The 26,910-nt window shown below is 40.3% G+C and overlaps 1 protein-coding gene, 2 long non-coding RNA genes and 2 other non-coding genes across 6 annotated transcripts in view; 4 read left to right on the top strand and 1 right to left on the bottom strand.

Annotated features, from left to right (window-relative positions):
- LOC145444692 (uncharacterized) overlaps positions 1–26,910 on the top strand; it is a 330,781-nt gene that overhangs the window by 58,144 nt on the left and 245,727 nt on the right. The gene's annotated exons all lie outside the window — the stretch shown is intronic.
- LOC145444720 (uncharacterized) overlaps positions 1–26,910 on the bottom strand; it is a 55,209-nt gene that overhangs the window by 790 nt on the left and 27,509 nt on the right. The gene's annotated exons all lie outside the window — the stretch shown is intronic.
- On the top strand, positions 9,501–9,574 carry Trnan-guu (transfer RNA asparagine (anticodon GUU)). Its single transcript has one exon. It is a non-coding gene; the product is annotated as a tRNA-Asn (tRNA).
- Positions 14,725–19,755, top strand: LOC145445583 (serine/threonine-protein kinase pim-3-like). Its single transcript, XM_080323774.1, has 4 exons — positions 14,725–16,517; positions 16,927–17,067; positions 17,133–17,410; positions 17,893–19,755. Exons 1-4 carry the CDS (start codon positions 16,013–16,015, stop codon positions 18,220–18,222), a joined length of 1,254 nt encoding a protein of 417 aa, XP_080179900.1. The 5' UTR covers positions 14,725–16,012; the 3' UTR covers positions 18,223–19,755.
- Positions 25,424–25,497, top strand: Trnan-guu (transfer RNA asparagine (anticodon GUU)). Its single transcript has one exon. It is a non-coding gene; the product is annotated as a tRNA-Asn (tRNA).

The raw sequence follows: 26,910 nt of genomic DNA, 5'->3' as shown, positions 1-26,910 counted from the left end.
CAAGACTCCCAACATTTTACAATTCGAAGTTGGATGGCTTTACCAATACAAGTACAGTTTGTATCGCAATTGACAATTATGTAGAGAACGCTGCGAGACATGAGAGTAGGCCTACCCTAAAACGTTTCTCTGACATGGACATTAGGGCTCTTAAAAAAATGACTTTTTTTCTCAAATCGTTCTGGCTACTTGATAAAATTGTTAGGTTTTTTCTGAAATCGTTCTGGCTACTTGATAAAATTGTTAGGTTACCTAATTCAAGCCTACACACCAAATTTGGTTCAATTCCAACCAGTAGCCGCATTGCTACAGGAAAAGAAAGTTTATATTTATTATATAAAAATAAATATAAAAAATTTGAAAATTTTCTGTTCACCCCATGAAAGTGTTAGGTTATGTATAGAAACGATGCTCATCAAATTTGGTTCGATTCAAACAAGTGGAAGCGGAGTTATTGCCATCGGAAAATTTGGACTTGAATAAAATAGTATTTGCGGTGGGCACCACTATAATAAATAAATAAAGAATTGTGTCACGCTGTCATACTGTTTTACGCGACCGTTGTTATACACTGCATTGTTGCTGTGCTCTGGCTCCATTGATGTTATTTCTACATTCGACATTAATGCGTCATAATTCTCCATCTGATTTTGAATTCAACTCTGTTTTGCTTCCTTTATCGTGCCGGTAGCTCTTTAATGGGGCATTTCCACTTCCTTTTGAACACTAGGGGCGATAAAGATAACTCGACCCAAAACTGTTTTGTTGCTATATGCTTTACTATGGGACTGGACTAAACATGGACCTAATTTCGTCTCTTGAAGTACAACGAGGATGGTGAAAGTATCAATATCAATATCAATCATCCATATGGATATCAAATAGCTGACGACGAAAATGATGCTATTTCTTGGCGTCTTGTCATCGTGATGGACATAGACATCCTGGCAGCTTACATTGCTGTTAATTTTCGAGAGTCGTATGATATGGCTGTGCTCATTGTGTAAGGATGACGGTCATTTGATCTCAAAAGATGCATCAGTTAGAAATAGAAAGTTATCGTGAAGATGGTTCCGTTTACAAAGAAGAGGTATGGATGCCTGGTCCTGGAAAAGTTGTCTGCGGAATATCATTTCACCAACATGATTTATTCTGCTTATCTTGCAGTAAATCAGCTCCCCCATGAGCGTGGTGTGTGTTATGGAAAATCATGCAATGTGCAGTTGCCGCTGTGTGGTCCTACAACATATAAGAATCATGTGTTTGAATTACAATGAAGCTGATGAAACTTCAATATTGGAAGCATGACGTCATTTTTGTACTGCCAACTGAAAGACATGGAAATTATGCTTACTTGTACGGCAGTGAAGCAAACGATCACATATGGCCTCGACAAAACAGGATACCCGATGAAAGAGCACACTTGCAAGAATGGAAAAAGCAAGAAAAAGCTGCGGAAAAGAGACCGACATGTAAAAAGCAGCTGTGACATCGGTCACTCGGCCGAGGTGGATGCCAGAGACCGCAACTGCAATCGCAACTGGTCGTTCGGCATCCTCCTATCTGTTCATTGCATCGCATTGTACATTGCGTGTGCGTTGTTCAGATGAAAGTATAATCTGACAAGGACTCTTATTATATGTATCTGATACATTATGTTGGTAGCGCAACGAACTTAGCTAAAACCTTCAAGATTTTCAAATACAACTAACGAGATGATCAAGAATGACCAATGCTTGCGAGCTCATTTTTGTGTTACAATCTGAAAGTTTCTCATTATCATTCTCTTTGATTATTCTTAGATATGGTTGTGCTATTTGTATCAATTGGGTTTCCACCGTAGTATTTTGCTTTGTGTCTTAGAGCAGTCCCATACATGGGTTTCTCAAATAGCGGGTTGACATTCCTTCAACCAAGTTAATAATTATTATGTAGCCGAGTAATAATATGACCATGAATGATACGTTACTTAGAAAGTTTATGTGCTTACTATACAATTTATTTCCTGTGTCGGGCAAAAAAATATTCGAGATACTTTGCTTGTTCAAGATAACTGCAACAATACAGCTGTTACATCATTTAATTGTCAATCATCAGAGAGGATGAGATCTAGTTGGTATTAATTAGTATAATAACTGCAACAATACAACTGGTACATGGTTCATCCTTCAATTGTCAATCATCAGAGAGGATGAAATCTAGTTGGTATTGTTATAGTATTTTATTATTTAAAAACACCAACAGATAGTGATGAGATAAAAGGATAGGAAGGTATTGAAATACATGAAGACTTTCAATCAGACAGCTATTTGGCCAAGTTCATAATACATCTAGAAAGGGTTTGTGTGGAATCCAGTCCATCTGGTGTAGTTATGAGTGCTAAATGGGGAATATAAACCAATACAGTTGGTGATAAGGATAGAATCATAATTTCAGCACTTCCAAGACAGGACAAGACGCCAAGAAACAGCATCTTTTTTATCGCTAACAGCTATTTGATATCCATATGGATGATTTATATTGATGTGGATACTTTCACCATCCTTATTGTACTTCAAGAGACGAAATTAGGTCCATGTTTAGTCCAGTCCCATAGTAAAGCATATAGCAACAAAACAGTTTTGGGTCGAGTTATCTTTATCGCCCCTAGTGTTCAAAATGAAGTGGAAATGCCCCATTGGCGCGCGAAAAGTTCTTCGGGTTTCAATAACGTTTATCATGAAGGTACTTTTGAAAGCAGTATTAAAATTTTGTACCACCAACCAGTTATTTAATTACTATTTATCTTCAAAGTAAATGCTCATTGCATGAAGCAGGGTTGTAAGACTCGAGTCACGATTTTCTGTTGACTCGACTTGACTCAGGTCATCTTCTCAAAGTACGGAAATGACTCGACTCATTGCGCATGACTTGAGACTCAGACGGCCAAGACCGACATTTCATGATTATTTCAAAGAATAGTACAGCAAATCGCTATTGGGATTTCGCCTATTGATACTGGTATTTGAAAATGCGGCCAGAAACTGCTAAAAGTAAGGAAAATTCGCATATTATAAATGCGACCCACTCGATATCACAAAAAAATATAATAAGTTGGTTTAACAAGACCTAAATTGGAAACTAAGCAGCTAACACAATGACTTATACTCTGGCTCGAGTCATAATACCATAACTCGGACTCGGCCCTCTGCTCGCTGACTTGGACTCGGACTTGACTCGGTGGTGAATTGAAAATGACTCGAGTCAAAACTATAAAAGTGAAATTGACTTGCGACCCGGAGCCTTGTGACTTGGTTACAACCCTGGCATGAAGCCTCAATAGTTACATGAGTGGGGTGACTAGACAAAGAACACAGTCACATTTGCAGCATATCATGAATGTCTCTTACTATATGCAGCACCGTAACTGCCGCACCCCAAACCCCCCAATTGGGGGGGGCCCGAGCTCGAAGGGGGCCCCAAATTATTTCGTGAATTAGCATAAATTATAGAGTATTTTTTGAAAATTTATGCAATTTTTTCCAAAATTTTTCGCGCCGCGCGCGATTTAAAGTTGCCAAATATCTTGATTATTTGGTACTCTTCCCCCAAGAAAAAACACGCAAGATTTATAGAAATGGACATATCGGCGTTGGCCATTAACACGCCACTACGCACCAAGATATATAACGATTTTGAGCTTATTCCATGCGACTCCAAGAAGTGTGCCAGAACGATCGGCAGCGCGAAAAGCTTGGCCGAAACGGACTGCCCTTACGCAGACCGAAAACTTCGTTATATATACAAAATAATAGGTTTAATTGTCTATAGGCGCCTAAATGACTGGCGCCATATGTTCCTGCCTTGGCAATCTGAACCTCATAAGACAAATACCATCCAGCAGGAAAAATATATGCCAGTGAAGAAATAGCAATTTGAAATCGTGTGCGTCTTTTAGTTTAGTACGTTTGAGCGATTCTATAATTTTGATATAGCAGACAGGAGGTCACGAAATAAAATCATGTAACGAAGTCATACCAACGGGTCCGCCCGCCCGAAGATGTTTAATTATTATTTACGGGCCCTACAGTTTCCGGTAAATCTGATAACGTGAGCAGAGAGGACAAGATATTGATAGCAATATTAATGCAATTCCCGATCTTATTGACCGATTATATAATGAATTATCGAAAATTTTCGCGCTTCGAGCTGGCTCACTAAACAGTGCAGCTAATTTCGTGGCAAAAGCGAACACTGTGATGTTTATCACCCTATGAGAACCCAAAACCCAATTTTTGTGGGGGGCGGGCTGACGAAGTGCTGTTTCGTTCGTGCCAACGGGTACGCCCGAAGATGTCTAATTATTATTGGGCGGTCCTACGTTTTAAAACAGACCTCGCTCAGCTCTACCGGTAAATCTGATTACGTGAGTAGAGAGAGGATCAAAATTGATAGCAGTAGGCTATATATGTAATTCCCGATCATATTGGCCGATTCAATCATGATTTACTGAAATTTTTCGCGCTTCGCGCGTCTAGGCGGGAAAAGCTGACCCACAAAACGGACACTCAATGCTCATGTCAATTAGCGTCAAAAAGCGGATAGCCGAAGGGGGGGTCAGAAGTTATGTTTATCACCCTATGGGGGGCCCAAGGCCAACGTTTTGGGGGGGGGCCTGACGAAGTGCTGTTACGGCCCTGACTATATGTGATCTTGTTCAAATGGAGGTTGATGAAAGTGTATTTCCCATTCTTTCCGACTCTGCTATAATTACACCAGACTGGCAACCTTCTTCATGATGCTTCTTGCTGACTGACCAATATTGTCGCCGCCAACGGTACGAGTGCAAATGTCTGATATGTCAATATAGGAACAGAATTAGTTGACTGTTCATGACCGTCCACGCTCAGAGTTGCATCTCAAATATGCTAAAATAAGCCTAAATATAATCCAAGCAATACGATCGTCCACTTTGACTGACTGAATTTCTAAAAATAATAAACATAACACCTTGATAGTTTCCACATCTTACGTTTATATATACCGTCTGCTATCGGCACAACAAAGTATTTAAAAATAACAAAACAGATTCAACATACCACATATCTTGCAAAGGCTTTTGCTTTCATTCAATATGTCATCAAACTTCTTTAAATCCTCCTTTGTGGTGAGTGGCTTTGGAATTCTTCTAGGATCAATTCCGATATCGTTTTATCATATACAATCTATGGCGGAATAAAAGTTTCGGATAAGTTCTAAAACGAACACAATTTTCCACACAAAAGTCAATTGCCACACGAAATGCCAAATGCTACGGTCCCATTTTACAAGGTATGGCGAGGTAACGTAGTTGTACGTTCCATTATAGCTAAACACCAATGAATTGCGGGTTCGAGCCTGACACGTCGACTCCATAATTCCTACCGAAGTGTTAACCGTTTATCTAGGCTCCTCCTCGCCATCTGATCCGCATAGCCATGTCTTAAAAAGCCTAGGAGTGGGCCGTGCTATAAGTGGGCAGATGGTTGCCGATGAACTCGGCACTTGGTGAATTCGGCTATTAATATGAATTATTAAACTAATAATAGTATTATCAAGTGATTCGTCAATCTTGTAAGGATGTCAGGGCATCCGTAGATCACGCAGTCACGGCGTGATTAGATCACGGATTGCGTAGTCGCAGGAAATGACGCAGCGCACATATACCGACCACGCGCGGTCTGCTTGGAATCGATGGCGCGAGTGACGGGCCTGTGTCGTGCAAGTTTTGAGAAGATGGATCTTGGCGTTGTATGTGAGATCGAAGCTGTGGAACATCAAGCGGCGCTTCTTCGTTTATCGATCACAAGCCAGTGTTCCTCATCAACAAATGTTTCGCATGATCACGTCAAAATAAACTATTTTTTGCCTTTGGAGAGACGATTCCACTCTGGGTTAGGGTGTCTCGATAACAGTATTGAAGGATCCCAAGATTACGAGATCTACCGCGAGCCACGACACGTTTAAATTTCCTTTTTGATACTGTTCATTCATTTAAATGCATTTCTAATGCGAAGGTGTTCTAGCGCCAATTCCTCCAAGGGCCGAGTTCATCAAGTGAAGAGTGTCGCGTTATTTCCCCGCGGTTACGCAATCTGTGATCTAATCACGCCGTGACTGTGTGATCTACGCATGCCCTGACCCCCGTACAACATTGCCAACCACTCAAAGTGCCAAGTTCACCAGAAAACAGTCCAGTAACCAATCATGGTGACCGGTACCGCTACGAGATCTACCACGGCCGAATTCACCAAGTGCCGAGTTTGTGCGGCCGAATTCACCAAGTGCCGAGTTCACTGGTAATCGGGCAGATACGGAATAATAATAAGAACCGGCCTGGTGTAAAATGACCAGTGTAGTCGAACCAGCACCATGAACACCACAAACAAACAAACATCTAACATGGAAAAGAAATTACCTTTACAGCCTTTGACAAACACAGTTAACATTGAAACCAGCAATTTAGGTCTTATTCGAAAGCAGAATAACAAATGTTTTACCGGACATATCAAATCAAATGTTGTAAAGTTCATGTAAAATAGCCCAAAATATTATCTTACTGTGACCATATTCTATCAATATGGACTGGCTAGCGAAATTCTCTGGGCCAACATAAACAAGCTGCGTTTGGTTTCAACGATTAATAATCTTGTCACTGGATTCGAGGTATAATTGCATTCAAATATCAAATTTTGCTCCATTAATCAACATCAAGTTGAAAATGTCCATTCTTGCACCAACTTTTATAAAATCAGGATGCCAGTACCAAGGCAGGTAACCTACGAATCAGTGTTCTACAGGTATGTATCTATATGACTTATAGGCCTAGAAAATTCAAGCATAAATATTATGATATAGGTATAGAACAGTGGTTCCCAACCTTTTTGTCTTCATTCCCACTTCAGATTTATTTCGAGCCTTCATTCCCCACCTGAACCGTACCAGCACTTCGTCAGCCCCCCCCCCAAAAAAGACGTTTGTCTTGGGCCCCTCACAGGGTGATAAACCCAACGTCTAAGGGCCACGTCCGCTAGAACCCCCTCAGCCCCCTGAGCCTGTACGCTTTCCCCCGATACTTATCGGCTACATCTGGTCTACTGTTTCGAGCGTCGCCTTATTTCGACTAAACGCGCGAAGGGCGGCAAATTTATATAATTCATGTTTGAAGCGGTCAATATGATCGGGAATTGCATATATTTTGCTATCAATATTTTATCCCCTCTCTGCTCACGTAATCAGATTTACCGGTAGAGCTGAGTGAGGTGTGTTGGAAAAGGTAAGACTCCTGAATAAGTAATAAACATCTTCGGACGGACCCGTTGGTATATTGACTTCATTACATTATGCTATTACGTGACCTCCTATATCTGCTATTTCAAACGATATGGAAATCGCCAAAACTAAAAGGCACACACGATTTCAAATTGGTATTGCTTTACTGGCAAATGATTTGTCCTCTGGGGTTCAGATCGCCAAGACAAGAACATTCGGCGCCATTTAGCCGTCTGTGGACAATTAAACATATATATATATATTGTATAAATATCGAAGTTTTCTGTCACCACAAGGGCTTTCCTTCTCGGCCAAGCTCTTCTCGCTGCTGATCGTTCTGGCACACTTCTCTCGGAGTCGTATGTTACATGGCCTATAACTTCATATGTCTGGGTGCGTCGAGGCGCAGTAATGGCCGACGCCGAAGTGTCCATTTCTATAAATTCTACGTATTTTCGTGGGGGAAGGGTATTCAATAATCAAGATATTCGGCAACATTAAATCGCGCCCCCAGCGCAAAAATATTTTGAAAAAGTGGCATAAATTTCCAAAAAAATACCCTATAATTTATTTTAATTCACGAAATAATTTCGGGCCCTTTCATGCTCACCCCCCCCCACTTGGGGGTTTGTGGTGCGGCAGTTACGGTCCTGTTCCCCACTACCCAAAACTTTTGTCATCGCAGACTACACAAAACACACAACCACACCAGTACGCAGGGCCGTAACAGCACTTCGTCAGGCCCCCCCAAAACTTTGGTCTTGGGCCCCCCATAGGGTTATAGACCGAACTTCTGGGGGCTTTGCCCCCAGACCCCCCTCCGGCGATACCCTGTTTAGCGCTGTTTATCTTATTCGTGGGAACTTTGTTTAGTGAATCGGCTTTTGTAGCCTAAGGGCGCGAAGCCCGGGAAATTTCTAGAATTCATGACTGAATCGGTCAGTATGATCGGGAATTGCATATATATTGTTATCAATTTTTATCTTCTCTCCGCTCACGTAATCAGATTTGCCGGTAGAGCTGAGTGACGTGTGTTTGAAAAGGTAGGATCACTCAATAATAATTAAACATCTTCGGGCGTATACGCGTTGGCAGGAACGAAACATCACCTCGTCAGGGTCAGGCCCCCAAAAACGTGGCTCTTGGGCTCCAATAGGGTGATGAAACGACCCCTCCATCACGTTGTTCGCGTATGTCACGAAATCATCTGTACTGTATTGTGAGCCAGCGCGAAAATTTTCGATAATTTATGATAAAATCGGTCAATCAGATCGGCGATTGCATATATATTATGCTATCAATTTATTGTCCTCTCTGCTCACGTAATTAGATTTACCGGTAGAGCTGAGTGAAGTGTCTTGAAAACGGAAGGGCCCGTAAATAATAATTAAACATCTTCGGGCGGGCGGACCCGTTGATATGACTTCGTTACATGATGTTATTTCGTGACTTCCCGCCTGCTATATCAAAAAATATAGAATCGCCCTAGTCAACAAAACCTATTACTTGATCTTTATATGTGGCAGACTGCATTGTGGAGATTATGGTGTGACGTCCGGGACATTCATCAATTGAAGTTTTACGGCTCGGGCACTCAATATAACTCCGTCGTCTACCAATCATAGCGCGAATCTTAAGCGATGTAATGTGACAAGTATAGAAGCACAATCAATATAGGAAAAAGTCATGCGAGACATATCGCACTATTGGGAAAGTATGTCTTGGTCAGATTTAGTGGCTAATCATTTGATAAATAGTGCCGATATTTGAGATGTTCGGTTAAAGTGGGTTTCAAATTTGCAGCAACGGATTCGATATACGTCATACATATTACGTTACCGCCGATGTCGAACTTTTCGCTTTGTAGGTGATTTTAATACATGAGACTGAAATTGGATTCATTTCTATGAAATAAGGTTAGGCCTATTTTAAAATTATATGGTTTATTTTTCTGGGGATAAGGGGGTAGCCATGTTATGATGACGAAATCGAATTCCAATTTAAATCCAATGTTTTATTCCAGAATCCAAGTCATAATTTGCAAAAATTCAAACCTGATTGCTAAATAACTGAATCCACGTTATCATTTGCAAATGTATTGTACGGAAATTAGAATAAACATGATGATTGATATGCGTTGTATTAACTATGCTAAACAACTAATTATCATTTTGATAAGCCCTGATAAAAATGCTAACGTGAGAGTGGCGGTCTCTGTGGCGCAGTCGGTTAGCGCGTTCGGCTGTTAACCGAAAGGTTGGTGGTTCGAGCCCACCCAGGGACGATCTTCTCATTCTCTTGGAGAAAAATATCCAAAATCTGAGGATATTGTGATCGCTTGCTGAAAGTTACGAGTGAAACATGTCTGACCTATATTGTATCCCTATACCTGATATTACAATATTCCGTTTGATTTGATCGTGATTCGTGTAATATAGAGCAGTGGTTATCAACCTATGGGATGGTACGCACTTCTGCTTATGAAAATAATTGCAATGCGGATGACAAATGTGGTGCGAATGAATGTGGATGAAAATCCGGATGAGTGCGGATGAAAATCGTAAATAACACAGACCAACAGAAACTTTTCTTTCAAAAATCATGATGTGATAGATCGAATCAGGGTTATATCAGGTGCGGTGAGTCTGAAAATGACATTACTTTTGCCGAATTGGTAATAATTTTTGAAATATTGCTTCTTTCTATCACACCAAGTATTTTCCGTTGAAACTCTAAATATTTTTCCGGTGACAACGTCAAAGAGAACGAGTTTCGCGTAAAAAAAACGAAACACCTGAAAAGGTGAAGTTACATAGATCAATGTCATCGTATCCATTAAACTTGGACCGGTGCATACCGGTTACTATACATACAGCTGTAACGTGGAGAAATGCCAAACCATGGTTGTAAGTTATCATTAGGACAAAATCGAGTTCCCAGAGGATTCGAATCTCTAATGCAGCGGTTCACAACCGGGGGTCCGCGAAAGCCCCAAATTAACAAAATGGTTGATGACCTAATTTGCATCACGAGACAATTTCGCTTCATAAGTGCCAATACTTCACAACTTACCCAAACATAATGTCCATCTGAGATGAAATATTATACTGTGAAAACCAGAGGCGGTCAGTAACGAAGTACTTCTAGTTGTTTGAAGTATTCAAGTAGTTTCCCTCTACATCTAGGACTTACTCAATTAAAACAAATTTTTGCTACTTCTACTTCATCGTATTTTTTGATCTACTTACTTACTTTTCGCTATTTCAGTTTGTCAAGTAAAAGTAGTTTATTTCTCCAATCAGGAAGATAGCCTGAGGAATTTCGGGGGTGTTTTCACGGAGTATCAACAATCACTTACTCACTTATTCAGTACTACAACCACCCAGATTTTATCATTATAGATGATTTCAATAATTTGATCTAATGCTGCTGTAAGCTCATCGGAATATGCAGAGGTGGTGCAACTGCTCCTAACGAGTTATTGATACCACTTTTAATTAAACTCAAATCCCACGATCGATAATGACAAACGATGATCCGTCGATGAATGTTGAAATGATATATTCGAATAAACGACGTAACAAATGAATGTCCCAGATGCAGCAAATAAGGTTAGTCGTGGAATTAGGTTTTAAAATAGTGGTCGCCTGCGATTATGGAAGACAAGCCTAAGCAATAGAAACACATGTCAGTAACTAGAGACCACATAAGACACATGGAAATTTGAAATCTAGTGCGTATTTTAGTTTATTATGTTTATCACCCTATATGGGGGTCCACGACCAAGGTTTTTTTGGGGCTGACAAAGTGCTATTACGGTCCGGCCTACACGACATGTACACCTTCTTCCTATGATTGAAATTATATATCTTTTGATTAGTTCGTAATTCGTATAATATAGAGCAGTGCTTTTCAACCTGTGGGGTAGTACGCATTAATCCGGATGACAAATGGGGTGCGGATGAAAATCCGGATGAGTGCGGATTGAAATCGTAATTAACACAGGCCAACAAAAATTTTTTTCTTGATATACTAGATCGAATTAGGTGTATATCAGGTGTGATGAGTCCGGAAATGCCATTACTTTTGCCCAATTGGCTTTTTTTCCGATACATTGTTTCTTCCTGTCACTCTAAATATTTTTCCGTTGGTGGCAACGCCAAAGAGGACGCGTTTCGTGTAAAGAAAATCAAACACCTGAAAAGGTGAAATTACATAGATTCTCGATTTTGCACAGCGCCCTACATTATCGATCTATTCAAAACATCGGTGCTATACAGTGTATAGAATGCACGTGAAATGATATCTTAACGATACTGTCCAGAATGGAAAATATGAGCCAAATCGACTCTGTGCCAGTGTTGGGATCAAGTCACTACCTTCGAGTCACGAGTCATTTCGAGTCATTGCACATTTTGACTCGAGTCAAGTCAAGTCAATCGATTTTAAAAGGTGACTCGAGTCAAGTCAAGTCACTCGATTTTTGGAGGTGACTCGAGTCAAGTCGAGTCAAGTCAAGTCAAGTCACGAGTCAAGTCACAATTCAAGTCAAGTTGCCTTTTCGAAGTATGAGGCATGATTACGTCATTGCATTTTGCTAGCTGTCTGAAATACATATTAAGTGGTCATTGATTCTCAACCGCTAAACGAATATAGAGTTGAATATACACGCAGGAAGGCGCTGTATCACTCACATGTATGTAGAACTGATAAACTGCGTAAGTAATTACATAGCTTAAGTTGATAGTTACCAGCCAAAATAGAGAATAGAGAATTGATTGAGAACGAATTGATAAGACGCAATACATTACCCATGATACAATTCGAGCCTGCACCAATGGTTGGGGACTATATAAACATATTCGAATTCAATTTCAATAAAACAAGAGGTTTGCTTAAGGTGAGAATAGAAAAATACATTTTGCCATTCAATTACTTGTACTCCTAGTTTACGACAACGTAAGCCATAAGCTTCGATTCCTTCGTTTGCGGTCAATTTATTTGTGAGAGAACAATTGAGGCTCAGTAAAACGCACGATCATTGAATGTGGTCGCAGTCTCATGGGTTACACCAGCGTTTTGCGAAAATCCAAACATATTACAGATACAGATTTTTATCGGCACCGATTACTTGATGACTTGAAATTGACTCGTGAATTTAGCTCCGAGTCACGAGTCAATCCACATTTCTGATACGCCGAGTCAAGTCAAGTCAAGTCATTTTAGCAAAGTGACTCGAGTCAAGTCAAGTCATACGAAAAAGATGACTCGAGTCTGACTCGAGTCAAGTCATGACTCGAGTCATCCCAACACTGCTCTGTGCATGGTTAGCCATTGTTTGGCAGACCGCGTAATTGCATTGCCACGAGGTTCGCTCTGATGCAAGTCAAGTTCAGCATGGCTAGACTGCTTCGCCAGTTTGATCTGGATCCCCGAGATGATACCATGGCAAGGATCGTAGATTCAAGCAATAAAGAAAAGCCATATCTTGTAATATGTCACGAAAATAACAAACTGCGCATGTGCATAGAAACTGTATAAATATGTTTCTTTATCAAGTTCTTTCCATCGATCTAACAAATCCAAATGCTAATATGGTCACAAACAATTTGACTACTTAATCTTGGAGGTTATATACACAGCATTTGCAAAGATGATTCTAAAGCTAAGAGAATCTCCCTTCCCATCACGAACCATGCCGCATGCCACATGGACTAATAGGAACATCAATTCTATAGAGATTGAAATGACACAACATTTCTGAGAATCGTACGCTGGTCTGCCGCGTGTCAGCCACGAATGCTGACTAGGGATGATGGTGCGATTCTTCGGTTCGCTTTTGTGTTCGGTCTGCTAACCTTGCATGCATATTAGGAGGTTCGTATTAATAAACGAACAGAAGTTGCATTGATATGCAGCAGAAAATATTTATTCAAATAATAATTTGTTTTGAGTGAGAATCATGTTTTGCTGATATATTTCTTTGATACTGTTGTTGATACACAGTTCAAGTTTGAACCTGTAATCCATGGTAATGTGTAAGACGTGTGATGCGATATATTTTTGCTTTCGTGAATTGGTGAAAATTAGAAACCGCTCAAGCCTGAACCTTTAAGGCAGTGGTTCTCAACCTTTTTGTCTTCGCGGACCCCTTTTGGACCGTCAAGGACCCCGCGGAACCCCAAAACTTTAGTTTAAATTTAGGTCAATTTGGCGAGATCGCGTAGTGGTATAATCCACAGCAGCAACAGCACTGGGTTTCGGTTACTCCAGAATACCTACTCATGTTTCGGTGGTTTATCAAAGTTTCTCCTTGCCATCTCATCCGTGTAAGAGGTGTCTTATAAAAGCCTAGATGTGGGTCATGATACAAGTCGGCAGCTACGGAATAGAAATGAAGAAAATTGGCCTGGTGTGAATGAGCATAGTAGTTGACAAACACCATGAATACCACAAACGAGCTCAGTTATCGTGCAACCGTCAGCTGTGTTTTACGAATATTAATTTCTGGCTAGTGCCAAATATAGCAAAAATTTAACATCGCACTATTTATATGGAAATCGGGCTGACGGTAGCGAGTTTTGTAGCTGCATTTCTTGAAATACGTGGTCGTGTCTTGAAAATCCGACTCTTCGGTTTGATATGAACGATTGCCGAAAATTTATTTCCACAAATATAGGTGGTGGCGAATGGTAAAATATAACGGGCACCGACGACCCATTTGAGTATGATCGAAGCATATATACCACCAAAATTGAGACTCGGATTTGTCATTGAACATATAACGTCCATCCTAGTCATTTTCATCAAGTAGCTCATTTTGAAGTTGGTCTGGGATTGTGGTTACGTATATCACCCCAACAAACCTCTCTAAACGGCAATATGTTTTTTTATCAGTAGGCTATTGGCAATTTAGCAATTAAAATGAGTTTGCACAGATAGGATATTTCCTCTCAGACGGCAATTATGTTGATGTGAGTCATGAACTTGTAGCTGTAATTAGGCAAAATATCATTTTGCAAGTTTAGAGGCTTCGCGGACCCCCTGAAAATGCTTCACGGACCCCCAGGGGTCCGCGGACCCCCGGTTGAGAACCGCTGCTTTAAGGCTTACAGATTAGGTTAGGCTCTGGACATATATAGGACATGCTTTTTCTAATAATTTTACCACCTATGATCAAAATCAGTTGTATTTCAACTCGACATCATTCGCTGCCACACAGTCAAAGCGAGAAAGCAAATTCAAAACTCAACTAGAGACATCATAAACTATGGTTATTGATTTCCGATATTTCACTAAATCAGTGGCATGACAAATCACGCTTTTTATATGATATTAAAAAGATAATTGGCTTCTGTCACTGCTATTGGCTTGGACTATAGTCATATATTCGCGCGATTACAGAATATTATCAATGCCTGATAAGACGGAAATGATTCTCTTCACGACAATAGACTGATGGGTACGAATACGCATTTGCATTTCCTTCGGAAGTATTGGAGACTTTAGTTTTACCACTAATGCCAAACGTATATGACGTTATCAACGTCAGTTTTCTATTGTTCGCACTTTGCGATAAGAACGAATTTCATTCGATACAATCCGTCTCCCAATCGGACAAAAGCGCGATAACGACTAATTAAAATCAAGATATACACCTGAAGAACATAATGGGGCTTCGTATATGTCAATGCGCGTGGGAATTGAATGTAAGCTTACATTGTTTATTGGTCTTGATTGTCGCAATACTCCTATTTAACGCAAAGCGCATCCTGTAGGTATTGGAAGCTAACAACGGAACAGTGGATATATAAATAGTAGAATCTAAATTCCGAACTTACATTTGTGATGAAATGCGCACGTTGTATACATTAAGATGTGGTTTGTCGTTAAGTCTTTCCTTGTGTTGTCAGGTCAGAGCAGTCAACACTTCTACAGTATAAAAGACTGAAATATATGTAAGACTATAAGAATGAGATGGGTCAGCGATTTACAGTTAGCTATTGAAATATCGTTGGAAAGGGTATTTAAAATTGTACAGAGCACGCTAACAGATCCCCGGGTTACCATATTTGTTGCTGGAACAAATTCACCACGGTTTTGTCTTGCAGCCGGTGAATTCATATTTGTAAGCGTCAGAGATCTGAAGAGTCCTGCAATCGATTCACCCGCTTCGTTGATGGTTGATTTCGTATGGTAATTATTAGGTTTCAACACGATTGTTCATCAGAGGCGGACATCTGGTGATTGTAATTTATAATGGTAATGGATTATGGCCTTTAAAGCATTTTCAAGTAATTTTATTCGACTATGTACTTAAATATTAATCGATCGGTTTGTAAAAAGGTTAGGCACAATGGGTTGAGCGCTCGAATTAGAATCGAGTATTTAATGTAATGATTTTAGTCGAGTAGTGAGAAACTGCGATAATTATCTTTTCTATACTTTTTCCACGTCGTGGACGCCTTGAAATCGCCCCAACATCGACACTTCTGTCAGATATAGTGATAATAATCATTCGAAAAAAGCGTTGTTCAGGCAACAATTGTCGCACAACCCAATATTGCAGCAATTGAAACGCGTCCTTTTTGTCTTAATGTCTTGGCGTTCAACACGTATTGTCAGTTTATCGCTTACGTCTGGTAATTTACGCCCTTCATGTGTTTAGATTTAATCTCTCACAAGTACTGTATATCTTTGGACGATCGAGGTACTATATACTATGGACAGCATGAATTACAGCATAACCAACGTGCTGAATGTCAGCGATAGTTGGGAGGTGATCGATTTGGAAGATATTGAAAATACATCGCATCAAAGACCGGACATTGTAACAGCTAAAAATGAATATGATGGTGAAACCGGAAATAGACTACGCAGCATCACCGACTCTTACGCCGTGGTAATGGTATCGACAGAAGCGATAGGGTCGCCGTTTATGGTGATTAAGTCGAAGAAAAAACCTGTCACATTCTCAGAAGGGTTAATGAGCTGTGTCCATGACTTGACGCAGACGTATTTCTCAACGGATTTGGATCGACCGCCCCGGACAACGGAACACTTGGAGCCTATTTCAGACCAAAAAACATGCCACCCATCACCGAAACTTCTGAGATGCTCTTCCAAAAATAACTTGCAGAAAAAACACCGAACCGCGGGTGATTTTAAAAAGACGTACGATATTGAAGGGCCCCTCGGGAGTGGTGGTGGAGGTACTGTTTATGCAGGTGAGCTGAAACTTACATGGGACTAAATATCCATGCATTTCTCATCCAATGGAATTGTCTGTCTCTAGTTTTAGACCAGCTTAATGTTACACGAACACGAGTCACCTAATCCGTGATATCTTGTTGTAGTTTCCATAGACTGTTACAGTTTTTTGTTGTTGTATGGGGAGTTGTTAAGCTCAAGCAGATCTTGAGCAGGAATGCTAATCATTTTGCTATACGCACGTGTCATCGATCTATCCACATAACTTTGCCACAAACGAGACAACAGCAAATAGGGAGTAATGTGCTAACGATACCACTTTTCATGATATAGATAGTGGTACCAATAGTGCGTTTTCCTTTTCGTGTCCATTCGCGGTTGAGCTTCAACACTAGAATTGGAAATGAGCTGCATTGTGTTTTACAGGAACGCGGATACTTGACGGTGCAGCAGTCGCCATTAAAACAATCTCGGAGGAAAACGTAATTCGATGGGGAGAGCTGGAAGACTGCGTGGTCCCGTTCGAATTAGAACTTTTGCACAAAATATCCAGATCTCGTCATCCCGGTAAGTACATGACCCCATATTGCTTACGCATATACATGCGCTCATTGGCCCGTTCCTTTTTTTAGGAATAATCCGCATGCTCGACTGGTATGAGCTTGCGGACGCGTTTGTTATCGCGATGGAACGACCTCAACACATTCTGGATTTACGGCGTTGTATGATCGCATTTGGCGCCTTCTCCGAAGATGAAGCTCGCGACATCATTCGACAAGTCGGCGAGGCAGTTATTCACTGTCACAGCAACGGCGTCGCTCATCGTGACATCAAGCTGGACAACGTACTTCTCAATCTGGGCACTGACGAAGCCAAATTAATTGACTTCGGTTGCGGAACTTTGCTAAAGGTTAGTACCACGAACTATTTATCATTTAATTGAACCATGGATCCGTTGATGGAAGTTGTTCCCAACTTCCGTGACTTTGCAGTGCCCTAACGATGGGAGAAAGAGATCGTACCATACTGGTACTTAATTACCTTTAAAGAATTCAGCACTTCAAAACACATTATCAAACATCGATTTCGTTACTAATGGAAATATGACTAATTATAAAACGTATTTAGAAAGGTAAATAGTCCAGTAGGTAAAATATTGGAGTTGCTGCAATGGTTATTGTTAGCGCGGACATCTTTGTTCCGGGTAAATGTCTGATGACCTGAAAATAGTATTAAAATATTGTCTCCGAGACGCGAGGCATTCCAAAAGTTTTCAATAGAGGATTCCGAATCAATAGGTCGAGTCATCTAATTGCAATGACTGAGCTTACGTCTTGCTTCGGGCCATTCTAACACCGGTGCATTATCGTTATATTTTGTTGTTCTCTTCAGGACACGAAAGATTTCGAATTTGCAGGGACCCCAATATATTACCCGCCGGAATGGTTTCTTGACGGCTCTTACAGCAGTCGACGTTTGGACTGCTGGTCAATGGGTGTCTTGTTATATTCCATGGTGGAGAACCGATATCCTTTCCAGGATTTGGAGGAAATTGCCCGATGCAAGCTGAGGTTTCACCGAGAGGATCTGACAGATTCGTTCAAGCATCTGATCAAGTGGATGCTGATGAAAGATCAAGACCTACGACCGACCATCGAGAGTGTGCTGCGCCATCCTTGGTTTAGGAAACGTGATTCTACAGCAACGTGCTCGTCGTTGTGACAAGTTGAGTGTAAGTTGCATGCGAATTACATTGAAGAGAATGTGTATGAGACAAAGCGACATCTCAAGACCATACCGCCGCTGTGGTGATCACATAAGATGTCGTTTGTTTGACTCGCAGTTCGTCAGCAATGACGTACTTCTACTACTTAGGAGTGCTCAATTACACTTTTCCTACTTTCACGACTGATTCACATCTTATGTCTCAATACTACTTCAGCTCAAGTAATTTTGAGGAAAACCTAGTTACTCTTGGGCTTTTGAAAAGTATAAAGTAGTTCTTGGATTCCTTCGCATCATCTTTTCGAGTGATATTATTTTGGTAACAACCGGGTAAAACAGTTCCTGCGTCGTGACAATGGGTATTTTCGGAAATTTCTCCATTAATAGTGTCATCAGACATGTCACGTTCTCACGAAGATGCATCTTGAAATTTAAAAAATTGCCCCTCAAAGTTATACTACTAAAACTACGCGACACCTCGTTCCAATTGGATTTTTAGATGTAATTGAGTAGAAATTTGCGGCATTACTTGTATTTTTACCAGAGTAGAAATGCTGTCTACTTTGACCACCTTGATTACATTTCAGATTCGCTCATCTTATGTTAACTGGCATCCATTTTCCATTCCAACTCATTTTGCTGCTAATTTTATTTACCATTTTTTTTGCATTCATTAAACAGCATTCCGAGTTAATATTGCATTCATAAAACGTTGACATTCAATATATTTTTGCATGCGAAATATATATATTGTCGCTTGATTTGTAAACTGCAAGTTAGTGCAGCCTGACAACGATGGCGAAAGAGTGAATAGACATCGATCTTTTTTTCACCGAAATATATTTTCACGGCTCCTCTGACTAGTGGTAGAGTGTAATTGATCGTAATAAAATACATTTAGTGAATACACTGGTCTACACCAGTGATTCCCAAGCGCGGCCCCGAGGGCCGCATGCGGCCCCAAAAAATATTAAGAAATTGGGTTATGACAAAAAATAAATTTATATTTATTAAATACACTAGCTTGGCTTGGAGTCTGGAGTTTTTAATTAGGATTGCGGGGAAGTCGCGAGTAGACTGCTATCGTTACGTCCAGTTGAACGAGAAGTAGCTATAGATATAGGTAAAGACGGGACTGTAACTGCCGCACGCCAAAACCCCAATGAAGGGGGGCGAGCTCGAACGGGGCTCGAAATTATTTCGTGAATTAGCATAAATTATAAAGTATTTTTTGAAACTTTATGCATCTTTTTATTTTTTGCTGTAGGCGTGATTTCATGCTGCCAAATATCTTAATTTAGGGTACTTATCCCCAAGTAAAAATGCGCAACATTTATAGAAATGGACATTGGGCATATCGGCGTTAGCCTTAACCGCGCCACGACGCACCAAGCGAGAAAACCTTGGCCGAACAGGACTGCCCTTATACTGACCGAAAACGTCGTTATATGTACAAAATACTGTCTTGGCTATCTTAACCTCACGAGACAAATACAATCCCGCACGGAAAAATTATATTCCAGTGAAGAGATACCAGTTTGAAATCGTGTGCGTCTCTTAGTTTTGACGCCTACGTTTGGGCGATTCTATATTTTTTGATATAGGAGAAAGGAGGGCACGAAATCGCACGTAAGGAATAAACCTAAAATCACACTCGTTATCCGAATTGAGTCATTTCAGGAATGTTCAGCAGCCGAAAAAATGCGCGGGCCCCGAGTCGGGCTATTGAGCAAGCAATAGCATTTCAAAAATTATGGAGTAAGACTAAACTCACCAACATCCCTTCAATCTTGCCTTACCTCGGTTGATCCGCAGGTTATATGATGATAAGTGTTAATTTCATCGCCGGTCCAAAAGGCGTCGTCTTCATCATAACGTGCCGCATCCAAAACGGAATTTACAAATGACAAAACTGCCGCGACTGTCGGGAGGCATTAAGATGGGATGGTGGATGGCTAGCGTTTGATTTGTGATCAATGCATTTTATTCAAACTCGTCTTACCTATTTGATCCATAAATGATCATAACAGTAGTTTGTGACTTCGGCAGCCTAACAATCAGCTTCCTTCACTGATTTGCCGCGTCCAAACTACTAACTTCTTACCAAGAAAACTGCCGCGACTCGGGATTTAACCAGTGACGTTCAGATCTTCAGTCTGGCGCTCTTCCGACTGAGCTATCGCGCATTGGAGATTAATGTCCTCCATCTCCAATGCGCGATAGCTCAGTCGGGAGAGCGTCAGCCAGTACGGGACTCGAACCCACGACATTCGCGTTATTAGCACGACGCTCCGACCAATTGAGCTAACCGGCCGATTGTTCAGGACAAGGAAGATGTCGAATAGCATGAAGGAGTTGCCATTAATTTGCTATCACTTGGTAATAACATTTATCTCTGTTATTATGGTTCGATCTGACATAGATCAGGGTTACCATATTTCTGCAACCCAAATTCCGGACACTCTTTAGCGCAAACTAGTGGATTTTAATATGAGTTATGACGTCACGCTAGCAAAGCTTTGCTCATAGACCAGAGGTGGTTATGATCCGGTTCGTGAGTATGTGGCTGTGTGTTGTATAACCGGGACCGAAAGCACATGTTTTCAGCCCCTTACCGCCCAAATAAACCATAATTTTGAGCCCACCATAGGGTAAGCGATGCAACTTCTGGAGGGGGGGGGGCTTGCTATAAGATTCTGGTCGTTAAATTATTTGAATGAATTCTGTCAATAATATTAGTTGTTCCATATATTACTAGATACTTACTACTCTCCGCCCATATGATCAGAGTTAGCGGTAAAGTTGGTGGAGGATGATGAGTTCGAAAATACAGCGAGCGTAATTGTACATCGTCAAGCTATGTTCATGCCCCAACGATAAGATCGTTTATCAGTCTTATGCCGGTGCGCACCACGGAGCTTTATAAACACCCCACATGCAGTGGTTTCTAACCTCTTATGGTCGTGACTCCATCTCTGATTTGAAAATGTTTCGTGACCCAGATCAAAATTTGACGAGCTAATTACAAAAAGAAGTCGGCACCTTTGCCCAGACTTACTCAGGGGCTGTTTTATAAGCTGATTTCGTTCCACATATTCGCGAACCCTAGAATAAAGACAAACCACCCCCACGTTTGGAACCACTATCATTGAATGAAGCATTTAAACGGCCTTAGCGATCTCTAGGAATATACCGTTATCCTATAATTGCGATTACAATTCGGCTTATTTCAGTAAATGAAGGTTGATTATACTTGCGAGAATGGTGTAAAATAAATAAATGTGACAGTAAATTGCGCACAGCGCGAAGAAAAATATCATGCATCAGCATAAATATTCGCAAGAAAAAAATTATCAGCCCACCTCAAGTCACCAAAATTCCGGACATTTGGCATATTTTGGAAATTCCTCCCGGACGCAAGTTTGAACAGTGAAATTCCGGACATGTCCGGGAAATTTCGAACGTATGGCAACCCTAACATAGATAGACTACGAAAAATAATTAGGTATGTTTTTTTATCTTGGCAAATCATACAGAGTATTGAAATGAATTTCAGTCGATCATAGCACTATTTAAATAGTTTTCCGACTCATCATCATTGGTTTATTAGCAATTTTATCAGTTCAATATACCACAAAACTGCGATACAATGAAAAGATAGGAAGGGGTCGAAGCGACTTGGAGTAGTCTATGGAATCAGACACCCACCTTGGCCTAGGCCCCAGGCGATGTAAAGAGGAGACATGCGCACTGAATGAAAGTAAAGAAGATAGTATAGAAAAAGACAAGCGACAAAAATGAGGTGGCATGTCATCGAAGGCGAGATCGATTGGTCAGTCGTGGTCCGACTCTCTATAGCAGAGGTCTCAAACTCAAATGTGCTCGCGGGCCATTTCCCAATTTATGATGACGCCGCGGGCCACAGCACCAATCTTAGGGATATTCAATGTATCATTTCAAAGTAGGCCTTATGTAACGGGACCTTGCAGGCATTCCACGGACATCGTGGCAATGTAATTTACTATTACATTATTCACTCTTGACATGCAAAAAAAAACATTTTCAAATATTTCAATAAAATTGATTTTGTGCCGGGCATAATTTTTGTGATTAACGAGTTATAGACATTATACGAGAGCATGCCTCATGACATCGTAAATCTGTCGGGATATAATATTGCAGCTAGTGGACATTTAACGTGCGTGCCACAGTTCTATGTAATATATTTTAAAATCTGCTGAAGATTGAACTGATATCAGAGCATTTGAGCGGTGTAGCCTAATGATGGTTTGTTACAGTCGTGTTAAGTATCGGCTGTTGTTATTGTCATTGCCAAAGTCAAACTAAATCAGCGTTAGATTTTGCCTTCGAATAATATTGGAATATATCAATAACCAATAACAACATATAATCATTATTTAGCTATAGTAATAGCATTGCTTCTTAACCTTTTTAGCGATCGTACCCCTTGTGCTTCCGATAAGATTTCCTGTACCCCCTGTCCATTTACACCACAGTTTCTGATGGTACCTATAATAAAATCAGAAAGCCCATTCACATGAAATCGCGCGTAGCGCGGGGATGTTTTTCCAGTTGAATCAATTGGCCAAGAAAATATTCCACAGCATATAGGCCTAATTCCACAATGCATCTCGTACACCCTGATGTGGGTGCTTCGTACCCCGATGGAGTCTACGGACCCTGGTTATAAGAACCCATGGAATTGAAATGTTCAATCGGCGAAGAATTGGTGTTACAGCTGTAGAGCGTACTACTATCCTACTCGCCAACGATAATAACAAACAAAACCTAGCATATATTCCACTATACGTCACGGGGGTCACAGAATACCAATGGCTGCCATACTAACCTGATTAAATAGCTATATACCCTACGCAACGCAAGCTACAACCTTTTTATATATATTACCATTCCCAATGACAATATGATAGATTGTTGCGTCCGTAGGATTACCAACCAAATCACCGTTCCGAGTCGCAAGTCCTTCTCTGAATTCGACGTTTGACCCGACTCAACTCGAGTAATTTTAATTTAATCACCCAGTCAACCCGAAAACGAGTATCAAACCAAATCACAACTTTCAGTCACGAATCAACAACGGGTCATTTCTTATCATTATAAACTAGGAACGAGACGTAATAGTCGATCTTTCACAACATGGTAGCTTTTAAAAGTGATGTGATAGTGAAGTTTGTTGAGATTTCGGTTATTTTATAGTAGTTTTAGCGTGAACTTTAACTTCATATATCAAAAAAAAGATATACGGCACTTGAATATATTGATGAATACTTGAAATTCCAAAATGCCGTCGCGGGCCGCATGTTTGAGACCTCTGCTCTAGAGGATGCACTAGTATTCACTTAGTAGTAATTGATTTGAACGGCCTAACGGCCCCTCGTCGTCTCCCAGTCTATTCCGCAATATTTGTTTCGTATAGTTCTTTATTTATTGATGTGACGAATAAAACACTATCTATCTATTTGAATGTGGATATGCTTGGCGACTCTCCGATAGCCAGTGGGATACTGTTCCACACATCAGGTCCTCATATTTGACGGAGCGATGATCTTTTCGGTCGATCATATCATATTTGGACGACGTGGTCGCGCGTGTGGTGTACATGCGCGCTTTTGATTGCGAGGTAAAAAGTCATAGAAATATTATGTTTCTTTTTCTATTATTGACACAAATTGTCGAATTGTAAAATTAGACTGCTAGAGGAAAGATATTTCGACCTTCTGCGACATCGAAAACGTATAACTGATACAGTTGAAATCACGTGTGAGAATAAAAGATGACCTCCTTCGACATCGTCAAGCGAATACTTCATTTATGCGGAGCCAGATATGGTGCATAAAATAGCATTGGTATTTATTTAGTAGTAATTGCTTGTATTTAGACTTGAATGTGGACATGCTCGTCGACTCTCGGACAGCCGGTTGGATACTGTTCCACACATCAGGTCCTCATATTTGATGGAGTGATGATCTTTTCGGTGGATCATATGATATTTGGACGACGTGGACGCGCGTGTGGTGTACTTGTGCGCTTTTGATTCCGAGGTAAAAAAGTCATTGAAATATAATGTTTCTTTTTTTATTATTGACACAAATTGTAAAATTGTGGGCTGTCGAATTGTAAAATTAGACTGCTAGAGGGCAGATATTTCGACCTTCAGCGACATCGAAAACGTATAACTGACACAGTTGACATCACGTGTGGGATTAAAAGATGATGTCCGTCGACATTTTCAAGCGAATACTTCATTTATGCGCAGCCAGATATGGTGCATAAAATAGGAAACTGTAGAAAGACTAGTTCCGCTGGGGCTTGAACTCATGACCTTCTGCGTGTTAAGCAGACGTGATAACCACTACACTACGGAACTTGCCGCAAACCTGTGTTATTCATCAATTTATATATAGATTGCGCAGGTTCTGCGGGTGGCTAGTCCACAAAACCTATCACTTGATCTTTATATGTGGCAGACTGCATTGTGGAGATTATGGTGTGACGTCCAAGACATTCATCAATATAAGTTTTACGGCTCGGGCAATCAATATAACTCCGTCGTCTACCAATCATAGCGCGAACCTTAAACGGTGTAATGTGGGAAGAATAGAAGCAAAGTCAATGGAGGAATTAGTCATGCGAGACATATCGCACTATTGGGAAAGTAGCCTATGTCACGGTCAGATTTAGTGGCTAATCATTTGATAAATAGTGCCGATATTTGAGATCTTCGGTATAAAGTGGGCTTCAAATTTGCAGCAACGGATTCGATATACGACGAGTCATACATACTACGTTACCGCTGATGTCGAACTTTTCGGTTTGTAGGTGATTTTAATAAATGAGACTGAAATTGGAATCATTTCTGTAAAATAAGGTTATTTTAAAATTATAAAGCTTATTTTTCTGGGGATGAGGGGGTAGTCATGTTATGATGACAAAATCGAATTCCAATTTAAATCCGATGTTTTATTCCTGATTCCAAGTTATAATTTGCAAAAATTTAAACCTGATTGATAAATCACTGAATCCAAGTTATAATTTGCAAATGTATTGTACGAAAATTAGAATAAACATTATGATTGATATGCATCATATTAACTATGATATACAACTAATTATACTTTTGATAAGCCGTGATGAAAATGCAAACGTTAGAGTGGCAGTCTCTGTGGCGCAATCGGTTAGCGCGTTCGGCTGTTAACCGGAAGGTTGGTGGTTCGAGCCCACCCAGGGACGATCTTCTCATTCTCTTGGAGAAAAATATCCAAAATCCAAGGCTTTTGTGATCGCTTGCTGAAAGTTACGAATGAAACGTGTCTGACGTATATTATATCCCTATAATTTATATTATATACCTTTTGATTCATTTGTAATTCGTATAATATAGAGCAGGCTTATCAACCTAAGGGATGGTACGCACTTCTGTGTATGAAAATAATTGCAGTGCGGATGACAAATGTGGTCCGGAAGAATATGGATGAAAATCCGGATGAGTGCGGATGAAAATCGTAAATAACACAGGCCAACAAAAATTTTTCTTTCAAAAATCAAGATGTGATAGATCGAATCAGGGTTATATCAGGTGCGTTGAGTCTGAAAATGGCATTACTATATATTGCCGAATTGGTAATATTTTTTGAAATATTGCTTCTTTCTATCACAAAAAATATTTTCCGTTGAAACTCTAAATATTTTTTTGGTGACAACGCCAAAGAGAACGATGTTCGCGTAAAAAACGTAACACCTGAAAAGGTGAAATTACATAGATCAATATCATCGTATCCATTAAACTTGGACCGGTGCATATCGGATACTATACATACAGCCGTAACGTGGAGAAATGCCAAACCATGGTTGTAAGTTATCATTAGGACAAAATCGAGTTCCTTTCCTAGAGGATTCGATTCTCTAATGCAGCGGTTCTCAACCAGGGGTCCGCGAAAGCTCTAAACTTGCAAAATGGTTGATCACCTAATTGTATCACGAGACAGTTTCGCTTCATAAGTGCCAAAACTTTATAACTCACCCAAACAGAATGGCAATCTCCCATCTGAGATGAAATATTATACTATGAAAACCAGAGGTGGTCACTGGTCAGTAACGAAGTACTTCTAGTTTTTTGAAGTAGTCAAGTAGTTTCCCTCTACTTCTAGTACTTACTCAAGTAGAACAAATTTTTGCTACCACTACTTCATTAAATTTTGTGATCTACTTACTTACTTTTCGCTATTTTCAGTTTTTCAAGTAGAAGTAGTTTATTTCTCCAATCAGGAAGATAGCCTGAGGAATTTCGGGGTGTTTTCACGGAGTATCAACAATCACTTACTTATTCGGTACTACAGCCCCTCAGGTTTCATCATTATAGATGATTTCAATAATTTGATCTAACGCTGTTGTACGCTCATCGTAATATGTCACTAACGAAGAGCGAAATTTGATTAATTTATGAAATTGAGAAAAATACATACCGAGAACATTTGACGCGATAGAGAAATTCTGAGCACATAATTAGATTCAGCAACCTTTTGAAATGTGTAAACTAGTGTTATTAATTAAACTTCTATTCCTCTATCTGAACACATTACTGAACGCAAGATTGCCAACTGCCAACTGGAGATTCCGCAGTCCTTTTGACTCCGCGTTTAGTCG

Source organism: Botryllus schlosseri, chromosome 8, assembly GCF_051294905.1.
Source record: "Botryllus schlosseri isolate E-star chromosome 8, Bs_hap1, whole genome shotgun sequence".
In the NCBI taxonomy this organism is placed as follows: domain Eukaryota; kingdom Metazoa; phylum Chordata; class Ascidiacea; order Stolidobranchia; family Styelidae; genus Botryllus; species Botryllus schlosseri.
This window is presented reverse-complemented; position numbering and strand designations above follow the sequence as displayed.

What these genes read in the sequence shown, in the direction of transcription:
- LOC145445583 (XM_080323774.1), top strand. Translation starts at nt 16,013, where the DNA reads ATGGACAGCATGAATTACAGCATAACCAACGTGCTGAATGTCAGCGAT. An exon ending in ATCCAGATCTCGTCATCCCG is followed by an intron (nt 17,068 to 17,132) that starts GTAAGTACATGA and finishes TCCTTTTTTTAG; the next exon opens with GAATAATCCGCATGCTCGAC. An exon ending in GTTGCGGAACTTTGCTAAAG is followed by an intron (nt 17,411 to 17,892) that starts GTTAGTACCACG and finishes TGTTCTCTTCAG; the next exon opens with GACACGAAAGATTTCGAATT.